At 35.9% G+C, this 13155-nt stretch overlaps 1 protein-coding gene across 3 annotated transcripts in view; it reads right to left on the reverse strand.

Annotated features, from left to right (window-relative positions):
• Positions 1-13155, reverse strand: part of LOC145948954 (homeobox protein caupolican) — an 84452-nt gene that overhangs the window by 40094 nt on the left and 31203 nt on the right. Inside the window, exon 1 of one of the 3 annotated variants that reach the window (XM_083058577.1) lies at positions 61-767. The exons of the other annotated variants lie outside the window; for them this stretch is intronic. Coding sequence (XP_082914703.1) covers positions 61-108 — 48 coding nt within the window. The 5' untranslated portion in view covers positions 109-767. Of the gene's footprint in view, positions 1-60; positions 768-13155 lie in introns of those variants that run through there. 3 annotated transcript variants of the gene reach the window in all.

Raw genomic sequence — 13155 nt, forward strand, 5'->3', positions numbered from 1 at the left:
ATCAAACATTGATCGCATCGAGCGCGATTTGTAATGATGAATGCTTAATAAGTGACTTACCTGGGACGCCGACGGATACGAGTATCCAAATTGCGCGTACGCTGACATGTCTAGAGTCTACGAGCGTTGACGTAAATGAAGCTGTCTTCTCCCTTTTCTCGCGAAACGCAGCCCGATCTCCCACCTGCACGCACTGCACTCTCTCTCTCTCTCTCTCTCTCTCTCTCTCTCTCTCTCTCTCTCTCTCTCGCTCTCTCGCTCTCCTTCACTGGGTCTATAAGTCGCGCGACGTTAAAACGTAAAAACGAGACATCAGGCTGCGCCCAAGTCCTGGTCGGCCGTGACCGACCTCATGACGCACGTTTTTCTCTCCTCCAGCGAGCACACGATTATTCATCAACGAGAGACGTCATCGCGCACTTCAAAATCCCGAGTTCTCGCTGGACGTTTAAACGAGGAAGGCGCGAGATCAGCGGCGATCAGCGACAGCGTAAATGGCGCTTCCTCTGGTCGGGAAGACACGGTGCTGTTCGCGGCACGTCATGAAAACAGCTGGCACGGGTGACACCGACGGGACGACGCGAGATCGGGACCACGACACCGGATGACGAGACACAGGACGGACATTCGGACAGACGGTCATTCGTTTCGCGCGAGCGAGCGAGCGATACGAAGCCGTTTCACACGAGCGCGCGTTCAGGATATATAGAGGAGTAAAAGTTCTCTCCTTCGTTCGTTCGGTCCGGCCCCTGCTCTCACAGGGCACTCCAGTCTGCGACTGACTCGGCACCACTCACACCACTTCAGCGGGCTCCTCCGGCTCCTCTCTCTCTCTCACTCTCTCTCTCTCTCTCTCTCTCTTTCTCGCTCTCTCTCTCCGTCGCGGCTCCCCCCCTCTGGCGAGGAAAACCGAAAGCATCGCGTATCCCCACCAAGAGACAAGTGGGCGGGGACTGATACGGAGCGAAGCCAATCGCAGGGTTGCTCGTTGCTCCGTGGGAGGGATCTACGAGCCGCCCGGCCGTCCGCTATTGGCTGCGAAAGTTATTTTTTGAACGTATCCATCGACGTCGCGACGCCTTCCATCCCCTCCCGTCCCACCACTCACCCCTGGATCGTGACGGTGGATAGTCGAACGATCCGCGTCGCGACGCCCTACCTCGTCGCCGCGGGATGCTGCATCCGATCGCGGCTGAACAAGGAGAAACGAGTATGTTTACGCGGCTCTACTCTTGTCAACTCGACTCGGCGAGGGACTTGAATAAATTCACGTTTCTCCCTCTCTTTCTCTCTCTCTCCCTTTATCTCGCCCCTTCTCGCGCGCGGGGGAGGAGCGGACTTCTTCCGGCCCGCGAGATTCTAAGATAGCGCGATTGTCAAATGTCAGCGCGGGGGCATAGATGCCAGATTTGCAGACGCAACAACCAAATACCAAATACAACGCACAGTGTGCCAGCCTATCCCTTCCACTGGCTGTATTTGGCTGTTGCGTCTGCAAATCGGGCATCTATGCGCGGGGGACCACCAAGTCCCCCTCTAAGAAGCAGCTATCTCGTATCTTAAGAAAAATCCCTTTTTCAAAACGCCAGCAGTTTGGATTTTTTAAAAATATATACATTAATGTAATTTAGAAAGTTATAATCCCTGGCAATTAGTTCTATATTATAAATAATATATCTCGCTATAAAATTTATAAAATTAAATTTTTCATCATGTATCGCGCTCTCTCTCGAAAGAGAGAGTCCGCCATAGAGAGGAAGGTAGACAAAACGCGGTCACCCTGTACAGTGTCTATCTATGTACGTTTCTGGCGCCGGTGCATAAGCCAAACATTTATTCTGGCCTATTGTTCTCCCATTGAAAATTTCACGAGCGATGGACGCCGAGAAGATTAGCCCGTGGGATTTGCCCCGTACTGTGCAACTTGAATAATTTCACGGGTTATTAGGTTGTACCAATGGGCCGAAACCATTAACCGCGCATGAAATACTTATCCGCTGAATTAGCGTAAGAGATTGCTGCGTTCGCTTATATGCAAGAATTTTCATTGTCGAGAAGAGCAACTAACCGACCTAACCGCGTTGCGTTTCGTTCTTACAGCAAGAATCGAATCTAATTTGTCGAATCATTAAATTGCAACCATTAAATAATAGTATTACTAATTTAAAAATTTAAAAGAAATATCTGATCAATCGATATATCGGCAAGTTTCGAAATAGTTCACTTATGAAGATAATATCTCCAACAGGTTTGCTTCTTCGAAAATAAAGATATTTGGAGAACAAGGACGAAAACGGATAAAAAATGGCAAACGAGAGGATATTAGTTGCGACGCAATACGATCCGCCGCTGCTAATAGGATTAACTGACAGGTTGACGAGGTACTCAAAACGAGATAAACATCCCTTCGAGGATCTTGTACCTGCACCCTGAGGGTACCTCAAGGAAACGAGCCCCATACGATGATTTATTGTTCTGCGTAAACCTGGGTGACCTGCCGATCATGGCCGTATAACGAACATAATCTCGAAACTATAATGCGGAGAGTTTTCAAGAAAATTTGTCCGAAAACCGCAGGTTTTTTGTTACACAAGACAGACCTCAACTCCTGCCACGACTCTTTTTAAAGAGTCACGCGCAACATCTAAAGATACATAATCTGTGTTCAATCCTTCGTTTCTTTCTGGAAAATCGTTGCTAAATGGAAAACATCACACAAAACATCATCTTCTCACCGTATACAAAGCTTAAGGAAAGTTTCCAATTTTTCGGAGAATCGGATTTTCAGATATATCCTATTTTTCGAAATAAATATTGTTTATAACATAGATCTTTCGGAATGTATTTTAAAAAACACACGATTATTAGGAATTTCTTTTAACTTAACACTTGTGACTTTCATATATTCACACTTTGCATATACTCCGAGTCGAAAATTTTCTATCAATTTTCAATAAAACATATACTTTGATACTTTAAAACAGTTAAATCATTCTATTTTAAATTGTTGAATCTGTAATTTTCCCGAAAGGTTCAAAATAGAAGCTCAATACAACTCTTGCATAAATAAAATTTATCAACATTTTCCAGAATCTTAAGGTAAAAACAATAGACGGTGAAAATAAAAAAAAAATAAATTTTAACTTGGATAACTAGAATCAGCTTACTCTCTTTTGAAACTATTTAATCTATAGTTTTGTTTAAAGCTTCTCTTTTAAACCTTTGAATGGGAAACTATTCGTTTATTGTTTCTATTTGAAGTGCAAAGTAGAAACTCTCAATTCCTATATAAATTTAATCTACCGAAATCTATAGAATTTTAAGCTTGACAAATTTTAGATTGAAAATAGGAATAAAATTGTTTATGTTAACTTTTCAAAATATAATTTCTTTTTTGTACAAAAATATTGAAACTTCTTTAAGTAGAAGATAGCGCATATATAAAATCTAAAAGAAATTATCTGCAAAGTTCGTATGATATTGAAAAGATTTTTAACTTATATAAGTATGATTATCTAAACTATAACAAAAACTATTGCATGTGAAAACAAAATAACACTATTATAGAGAATTAAAAATTTTTCACATTTTTATATATTTTTTCAAGAATTATAAAAAAAATTTTTTATAGGTTCTCTTGTTTCTAGTTTAAATAATAAAGGAATATGTATTTTATTTAAAATTTCAGCCCGATTGATTTTTATTTTCGAGAAATTTAATGTTACAGTTAAAAAAAAAAGCAATTGAAAGTTTTGCAAAATTATAGATAAATAAAGAAAAGGAAGAAAAGTAGATTATAAATTACTTTCATTGAAATATTTTACGAACTCTGTTTTAAAACTTTGAACTTAAAAAAATGCAATAAAAGAAAAACGTAATTTTCTTTTTTCTTAAGAAATCGAAAATTAAGGCAGGCTTTTCATGAAGGTCAAATACTACATATCTCCAGGTAAACATTTTCATATAATATAAATAAAATAGTACTGACGGGGGGTATAACGGTACATAAAACAATAACATTTTATTACATAATGGTAGAATATATGAGAGAACGAAAGAAATGTTTGAAAAATAATTTATGATTCCTATTAATCAAGAGTAAAAAAAAAAGTAAATTATACCAAAGAGACTTTTTTAAAATAGACCACATTTTTTTTAATAGACCACATCAGACAAGATTATTAGTCAGAAGAGAAACTTTACTTTAGCTTATAAATAACACAGATATTTTTATGAATAAAAAATATTTTAACAACAACAAAAATATTTCCCGTTCTGATTGCACGATAATATTGCAACAATATTGTTCGAATAATTAAACTAGAAGAATTACGCGACGGAGATGGTGAAATCTGGCAGCATAGCTAGTAAATGTGAAAATATCACTCGAATGTTGAATGTCCATTTGTTTCGTTGTTGGACGTAACATTTATTATTATACGGGAACGAAACGTCAGTTTTTATCGTTACCCTAATACTATCGTGCGTACACGATTCACAGAGATAAAAGACTGATACCGCCGAAAGAAAACCGTAATATTTTATAGCACATAATTATTTTACGAGTTGCATTTCACGATTCACAATTTTCGACTCTTATACCAGCCATTTATTTTGAAATAATGAAAAGAATATCTTCCGAAAAAGAAAATCTCCTTTTTGTTACAGAATTTTTTTCTTCAAATGAGGACCTCTCTCCACATTCATTCATCCTATTACACTATTGTAATACCTCGACTAGCTTTTACGACCACTTTATGAGGTTTTCTATCGCTCTTTTCGAAAGCAATCCCGATCGCGGCGGAATCATAAAAGCGGATCTAATTCGAATGGCGCGATTCACACCGCGGAGAATAAGACAAAAGATTGTTACGCTCTCTCGAGAGAGAGAAAAAGACTAATAAGGGGAGACAGAGAGAGAGAGATCCAGACTGCCCTGGCGCCTTCGAGGGGTACCTTCGAGGGGCACCGCAGTTTTATTGGTCAGGAACGCGTTCTTGTAACTCGTCCGTTTTCCTCCTCTACACTTCTGCACCGACTTCGTCTTCCTCTTCGGCATGGCCGACCAGCGTGTTGCCGTAAAAAAGCCGGTCCCCCCCCTTCCCCCCTCTCAGCCCCCTCGTCGCTGTCCCTCCTTCTCCCCGTTCTCTCTTCCCTCTCGCCTCTTCACCCTCCGAACGACGAACGAACGACCAACGAAATGTCAACCGTAAACCTCGCGAGGCAACACTAATTAACCCGACCGAAATAAACTGCGGCGGCTCTCGCTCGCTCGCTCCCTCTTCTTTCTTCGTTCACGCGGACAGATTCTAGTCTCCTCGCTGGAGCCTCGAAAAAAATATCGGAGCAATCTTAAAACTCTCCGAATCGTCCCCCGAAATCATTACAAGAGATCGCAATCCGCGGAAAATCGAACCATAAAACAACTTTAAATTTCTGATTTATTATATTATATGTATAAATACATAATTGTGTATCTAAAAAAAACTTATCTATCCAATTTTAAATTAATATATGCATGACAGCGTAATCAAGGTTTTTTCCTCCATTTAACAATAGAAAAGCGGCCTCATTGACATTCACATAAATAAATACAATAAATAAACACACATTTAATATATAATGTGCAAATAAGTGTTAATGATAAAGTGTATCAATTTTTTAAACTTCAATATCTCATAACTATAAAAATGGTAATATCTCATAACTATAAAATTGATCCACTAATAACTCAACATTTCGTGCATGAACTAATTTAGGGGTGTACATACATAATAAAAAGATTTCGGATGTATCAGTTCCCACCCACATATAAATTCGTCTTTCATTGAAAATGAATTCTTATAACACGTGTATAAAGTTTTCAAATTTTGTAAGAAATAGTAGTTGTAACAGATTTTTTATTCGACACAATTTTTCATTCATTCGTAAATAAAAATGCTAAAAAGAAGAATATCTAAAACCATCTTGTATATATTTTTCTAGAAGATACAAGATGTTTCAAAGACATATACAAATGAGTAAAAATCACCAACGAATTAATATTAAACGTCAATTAAAACGTTATTTTATTCATATTGAGAATTCCAAAAAGACATGAATGATGCGTACACATTTATTTCCTGCACTCGTATTAGGAAATGCTCGGAACTACATCGACATTATAATCGCGTGTGTGAGTAACTAAAATGAATGAAATAAATTTGTGTAAAATTGAGACATTAATCACGTGTACGCGATAAGAAACTCGATGATAGATGGACATGTAATATGACACTTTAATTAGTGATGCGCGCGGCACCTAAACAACTGAAAGTTGTGGAAAAAAATGTCGGTATATTTCTTAGTTTTCATCTGCGTATCAAGTTTCGGCAATGATGAGCGGTACTTCGCTCAAGCATGTCTTTTAAAAAATTAAAAATAACGCGAGAAAGATGTAAAGAAGATGCGAGAAAAAATCAAGAACGCCAATAAGATGTTTCGCCAATAAAACGAGATAATTTCGCGAGTCAACGAATCCCGATTTTTCTATTGGATCGAGTGACTTTGATTATTTATTAGTAATCACTCGATGATTCGGCGTGGATTATTAAGGTCAGAAAATTCGGCATGTCACCGATAAATTGCGGATGACAATGCATCTTTCAAGTCACAATTTTTTATTAAACTATGAAAATATAAAGAACGATGATTATTGCCTAACACCGATGATTCCACGGACTAATTAATATACATTAATAAATATGCTAAGAAAACCCTTGCTTACACCTTGCCAATTCTATTCTCTCTCTAAATAGCGATTTTAATATTCGTATAACTATTTGTCGATTAAATTTATACAATTATACGACGAATCGCGATGTTTTGTGCTGCGAATTATTCAGAATTCTATACACTTTTTTATATTTATGATGTAATAAACTTGCAAGAAATGAACAAGATTTGATCCAAAACTCAGATATTTCTTTACAACAAAATATATTACTATATTTTTATATCGTAAAAAATGTATCGGCTGCATTTGAATGTAAAAAATGAAATATATCTTGTTTTTAACAAAATCTTGTGTCCTTTTTTTCTTCCACAGAGTGACGGAATAATAGTTGATGCATTGTATATGCGTGCGTATATAAGTGTGTGTGCATCTCTCGTGCAGATTTGAATCGTTCGAACCGATGGAAACATCGTGTAGCCGAAAAAGGGAAAGATTTTGATCAGTCACTGCCGGATTTTATCGGCGCTCACACATATACACATACACACACAAATATACATACATACGTATATATCGTTTCAATGTGCGATCGCCCGGAGAAATAAATCGGGGAGTCTTTTTTTTTGGCATAAGAGTAGGAAACATTGCTTTCAGTGCGGGCGGTAGTACGAAGGGGCAAATCCGGATGACTCCCTTGTACGCTTTTCGTTCTCTCGCACTCTTTGCCTGGAAACAGTCGAATCCGCGGGGTTTCCCCTATATATACCGCCCGCTGCCAGACATTTCCATTTTATCCCCGCGCACGAAAGAGGGACGCGTCCTAGTTCACCCCCTCGTATGCCGGGGGAGAGAGAGACCTAAGCCGCGGTTGCGATTTTATTTTTCACAAAAAGAAAAAAAGATCATCGACGCGACCAGCGAGTGTAATAAAAGCTGGTATACGATACGCGAATAATTTTCAAGAAAAAAAAAACGCCTTAATAATGTAATTATTCGATATTTTTAGCGATAAGGAGTATAATTAAATGTGAAACAAAATTGCATAATTAATAAATAATATTTTAAGTGAAAATAAATATTATGGAATATACGGCGATATTTTTTTAGCGATAAAGAATATATAATTAATTTAAATGTGAAACGAAATTGCGTAATTAATAAATAATATTTTAAGTGAAAATAAATATTATGGAAAGCGATTACGGGGAAAGAGCGAGAGCGGAGAGAGGAGGGGAAAAAAGTGGGGAAAAAGCCGTCCGAGGGAAAAGAGACAGCTGACGATATTGCACCAAAAGAACTGACAAAGCACGGTATATTAGACCGCTATCGCGGTATCGCAATTTGTGCGATGCCATTATACGGCTATTATCCATTGTTTATGAGAAACGGAAACGTATCACTGCCCGGCGATAAGCATCGCGCGATGCATATTTTCCGGAATCTTTTGCCACATCGGCGGACACGACAGATATTTCGCGCGATATACGCGGAAACATAATGCGACAACAACAAAACAGTTAAAACAAAGGTTGCGACACACGCGAAAATTTTCCATTAATATTTCATTATCCTTTGTTCCGCGGAATATGATGCTTGAAACCCTTAATTTCTGGCTTCTCGTCGTCTTCTCGTGCAGAGAGAAGAAAACAATTCTGAGAGAAAAATTCCGAAGGAAAATTAATATTTATAATATTAAAATTATTATTATTATTATTATTATTATTATTATTTATAATAATAATAATAATAATAATAATATTATATATTTATTTAATATAATATTATTATTATTATTATTATTATAAAATAATAATAATATTATATATTTATTTAATATAATATTATTATTATTATTATTATTATAAAATAATAATAATATTATATATTTATTTAATATAATAATATTATTATTATTATTATTATTATTTAATATGTTTATATAATAATAATAATATTAAATATTTATATTTCAAAAATATTATAAATATAATATAATATTTTTTCTGTGAGAGTAACAGGAGACACTTCGGAATCTCTGATAACTACATAATTGGCACTTTTAATGATTGCATCAAAAAGTTACGTCTAGGATTAATATACCTTTATCTTTATGAGTTCAAACTTAGAGAAGTAAAGGGACACATTTGTCAAGTAAGGTGACAAGAGGTATCAACAACACGCATTATTTTGCACGCTTTTGTCTTTTCCCCTCTTCCTCTCCCCTTCCTTTCGCTCCCCCGATACAAACTCGTTGGAAGCTATAGCTCTTTCTCGTTCGCAATCAGAGGCAAAGCGCACGAACAGCTCGCCGCGATGTTATGTGCCCATGAAAAACGAATAAATAATTAGAATGCATCCATAATGCAGAGAAACAAGGCCGTATATACTTTGTCTGGCGCACAATCGTGTTTCGCATAGAAGGGGGAAAGGAAGGGAGGAAGAGCGCGACGAGAATTCCTAGCGAGAGATATCTATCCCAAAGAAAGAGAGAGAAAGAGAAGGAAAAAACTCGAATCATACCGCGCCCATTGAAATTCATTCGTGGCTTTATTTTATTTTTTTTTTTTTTCTTCTCTCTCTAGCGCCTCCAACTCGCTCGTTTACGTTTAGTGCTTCGCGTTCATCAATGATGTACAGGATATTCGAGGCACGATTCTGTACGATCTTTACACGAGGAATCCGGACACGCGTTTATAGGCGCGCGTTCTGTAATTGCGCTTTATTGCGCGTTGCGCCGATTAAAATTAGAGAGCGATTCGAATTTTCATAGCGGAAAACGGTAGCTATCTCGGTGGTAACGATATATCTCTCGGTGTTGCCGCGGTGGAAAAATTACGCCATGCGTGCACGGAACCGATTCGAAAGGTAACAATTCTTCAAAGAGCTACACATATATATGTACATATATGTGCAACAGAGATAATGCAAAGGAGAGCATAAAGGAGTTAACATCGCGAAACGGTGATCAGATGGATTTCTCTCTATGTTTCCCGTGTAAAAAATGTACATTTATAAAATGTCTGCTCAAATTTTTAAAAAATTCTTTGAAAAACTTCTGATCTCTCTTATAATATCAAAATACTAAATTAATTATATAAAGACTCCAATAATGATAATTAATAATTAGAGGGAAAAAAGACAATAAGAACCAGCACTATAAATAACGCACAAATTTGTTAAAAATAGCTATTAAAGTCTTAAAATATTAAGTATTAAAATATTGTAAAAGTATTAAAATTATGTATAATTAAAATATAATAAAAATATGTAAAATTAATTTCACTGAAGATGAGAAGCTCACAAAAAGTTCACAGAAACGTAATTTTTAAAATTTTTACATTGTTTTACATTTTTTAATTGACGCGTTACTTATATCGCTGGCTCTTATTGCCTTTTTCCCTTCTAATTAATTCTAATCTTATTTTTGTTTAAAATTCCAAGTGAAATTAGAGAATATTTAGATGTAAATTTTTTAAATAAATTTCTTTAGTGCGCGTATAAACTTTTTAATGTTTTTCTAATCATACGATCAAAAAAGAAAAATGAAAAGTCACTTAAATTCCAAATGTTAGATTTGAAAAAAAAATTGAATGGCTTTTATGAAAAGCATTTCTCATTTGCATTTTCATTTTTCATCATCAAGAATTACATGAAGATTGTGTACAGTACAGCATTTTACTGCGATACCGAATGTAAATGGAGAAGCAATATATTTATAATTAATTTATAAATTATTTATATTTATAATTATTTATAATTATTGTTTTTTAATCACAATAATTCATAATCCTCTCATAAATATATATTTTTTAAATATTTATCTGTTCAATAAAATATATATAGTGCACATATATATTTTATATCAAGACTTTCTAGTATTTAATATCATTTTATTAGTCGTAAAATCAATTTAGCCAATATGTACGACAAGAGATCAATATACTTAAATATATTTATAGTATCAAAGTAGATATTAAATTGAACATTGATGTCGAAAGTAGGAAAAAAATTGCGATTCGATAACTTAATTAGCTAGTATATAAGAACAAATTTATTAAAGAGATCATTGTTTTTTAATTCTCAATAAAATTCCGTGATAATTCCCTGATTTTTCAAGCTAAAAAAAATCCTTGATATAATTTCAGATTTTTTAAGGAGAGTAGATACTCTGATTCAACAAATCTTCACTATCGAATAATCGCGCACGCACACGCATTGCTAATTATCATCCTTACACTTTCCTACTCGCAGCCGTTTTACACGTATGTTAAATTGTCGACAAAAAAAATGCGTAAGATAAAAATCGACAACTTTGCGAAGAAAGTCGCGAGGAAATACCTTCGAGGCATCGTCTTGTTACAATCATTTTGGCGTGAAATACATTCTCGAGGAGCCTTATAAGCCTCGCTCCGGTCGCCTTCCTCGCGGGGAAGGAGTGCAGGTCAGAGTGCAACGATTTTCCATAAAGCGGATTGCGCGATTCTCTCTCTCTCTCTCTCTCTCTCTCTCTCTCTCTCTCTCTCTCTCTCCCTTCGGTAGCCTCGCGTGTGCGCGAATCGCCGTCCCCCGCGATTGTATGCAACAAAGTCGCGCGCGGGGGGTCGAGGAGGCGGCGAATACGAGGATAATGATCGACGGAAGTGTTCGTGCTAAAATATGCAGATCCGGCTAAAATTACCGGAGAAGTACCACCTAGAGAGCCGGACTCTCTCTCTCTCTCTCCTCGCCGCCGAAGGAGAGGCGAGACGACTAGTGGTATGCTCGGCTCCTCGCTCGGTTCGGCTCAGCACGCCCGCTCGAGCGTAGGCGATGGTGATGGTGATGGTGTGATTACTATACCGACGTGCCTTCGTTTATTCCCGAGGATAGGCGCGGCGCGAACGAAGGAAGTGGCCCTATGGCGTAAATCCGTCCGTAAAGGTCCGTGCGTGAGAAACCGTGCTCTTGATAGATTGTTTCGCGCGCAGTTTGCATTTTTCGCAATTTTAAATAAATAAATCCAGTTCCCTTTTCATGGCAACGTAAATCCGCGGAATATTATAATAAGAATTATGGAATATAATATTTTATATATAATTATACAAAAATATAAAGTTTTTGGGGGTGGTCGATTAAAATTGGACACCCTGTATATACAATATATTTTTTTCATATTTTTAATATAGTTTTATATTACGATTTAATTTATTTAGCTAAAACTACATTAAGATATATATAATTATATAATTTATTATATATAATTCTATATTATTTTATTAAATTTACATTACATTTTATTACATTTATATAATTATATATTATTAATATATAGCTTACGCTAAATAGATTAAATCATAATATAAAATTTAGAAATATGAAAAATATGAAAAATATTTAAAACATTAAAATATGAAAAATATTAAAAAATATAATTATATATTATTTTAGCAATAAAAGTAAAAATAATTGTAATTTATTATAATTCATGCCTACGCAGATGTGCGCACACGACGAATTTCGATTACGGTTAATATAGTTACGTAGAAAATTAGTACAATCGATTAAATGCATCGATCTAATTAAAGACAGCCTCATTATATTCCAGTCGATGCGGTAAGAAACGTTAATTCGAACGGTAGAAACGTTCGAGCAGGAACGTCGCCAGCGTCTTACGTATGCATAGTAGTGGCTTGTTACAGGAACCAATTAACTTCTTTACAAGAAACGACCATTACTTCAGAATGCGTTAAAATGACCGGTGAGAGCAAGAGGAAATCGCAATGTCTCAACGGTAAAACTGACAATTGCTTAACAAGCAATCGCGGCGATTCCCCAACTGGCTCCAACAGGGATGTGTCGTGGTATAGAAGAAGGTTTCGCGAAGGAAATTAAGAAATCCGTTATCCAGTCCGCTATCGATCGATAAACATTCCTCTCCTTTCCAATACTGCACAAATTTTATTTCAGGCAAGCAGCATAAAATATATTTCAACGTTGCAACCATATAAGTAGACTCTACTTATATGATTAGCGATTCGAGGAACTTTTAGATTCCAAGCAAATTAAATTTGATACAGAGCCTATATAAAGTCTACTTTTTTAAATGGAATAAATTATCACCGAAAAATAATGAATAGTCGCTAATTATTGTAAATACTGTAAATCAGTGAAATCTCATTGAAATAATCAGTTGCTGATAGTGGCTGTTTTAATCAGTGTGATATTTTAAAACTTGTCCCATTTTATTATAATATTATATATGAGATAAATTTATAGAAATGTGTATTTTGTTAAGAAATATTGGTAAATATGCATAATAACGGACCCAGCCCCAATCACCTTGACCTTGACATATGTTGTCAAGGTCATAGGTCTGAGTAACCTTCAACAAATTTTAGCCGTCGCTTGCTGTTTAATAAAAAGTTATTAACAAAAAAAGTTTACTAAATAAAACCAATATT

The sequence above is a fragment of the Prenolepis imparis genome, unplaced genomic scaffold (genome assembly GCF_030444845.1).
Source record: "Prenolepis imparis isolate NDT839.2.m4 unplaced genomic scaffold, iyPreImpa1.0 SCAF_2, whole genome shotgun sequence".
NCBI classification, from domain to species: Eukaryota; Metazoa; Arthropoda; class Insecta; order Hymenoptera; family Formicidae; genus Prenolepis; species Prenolepis imparis.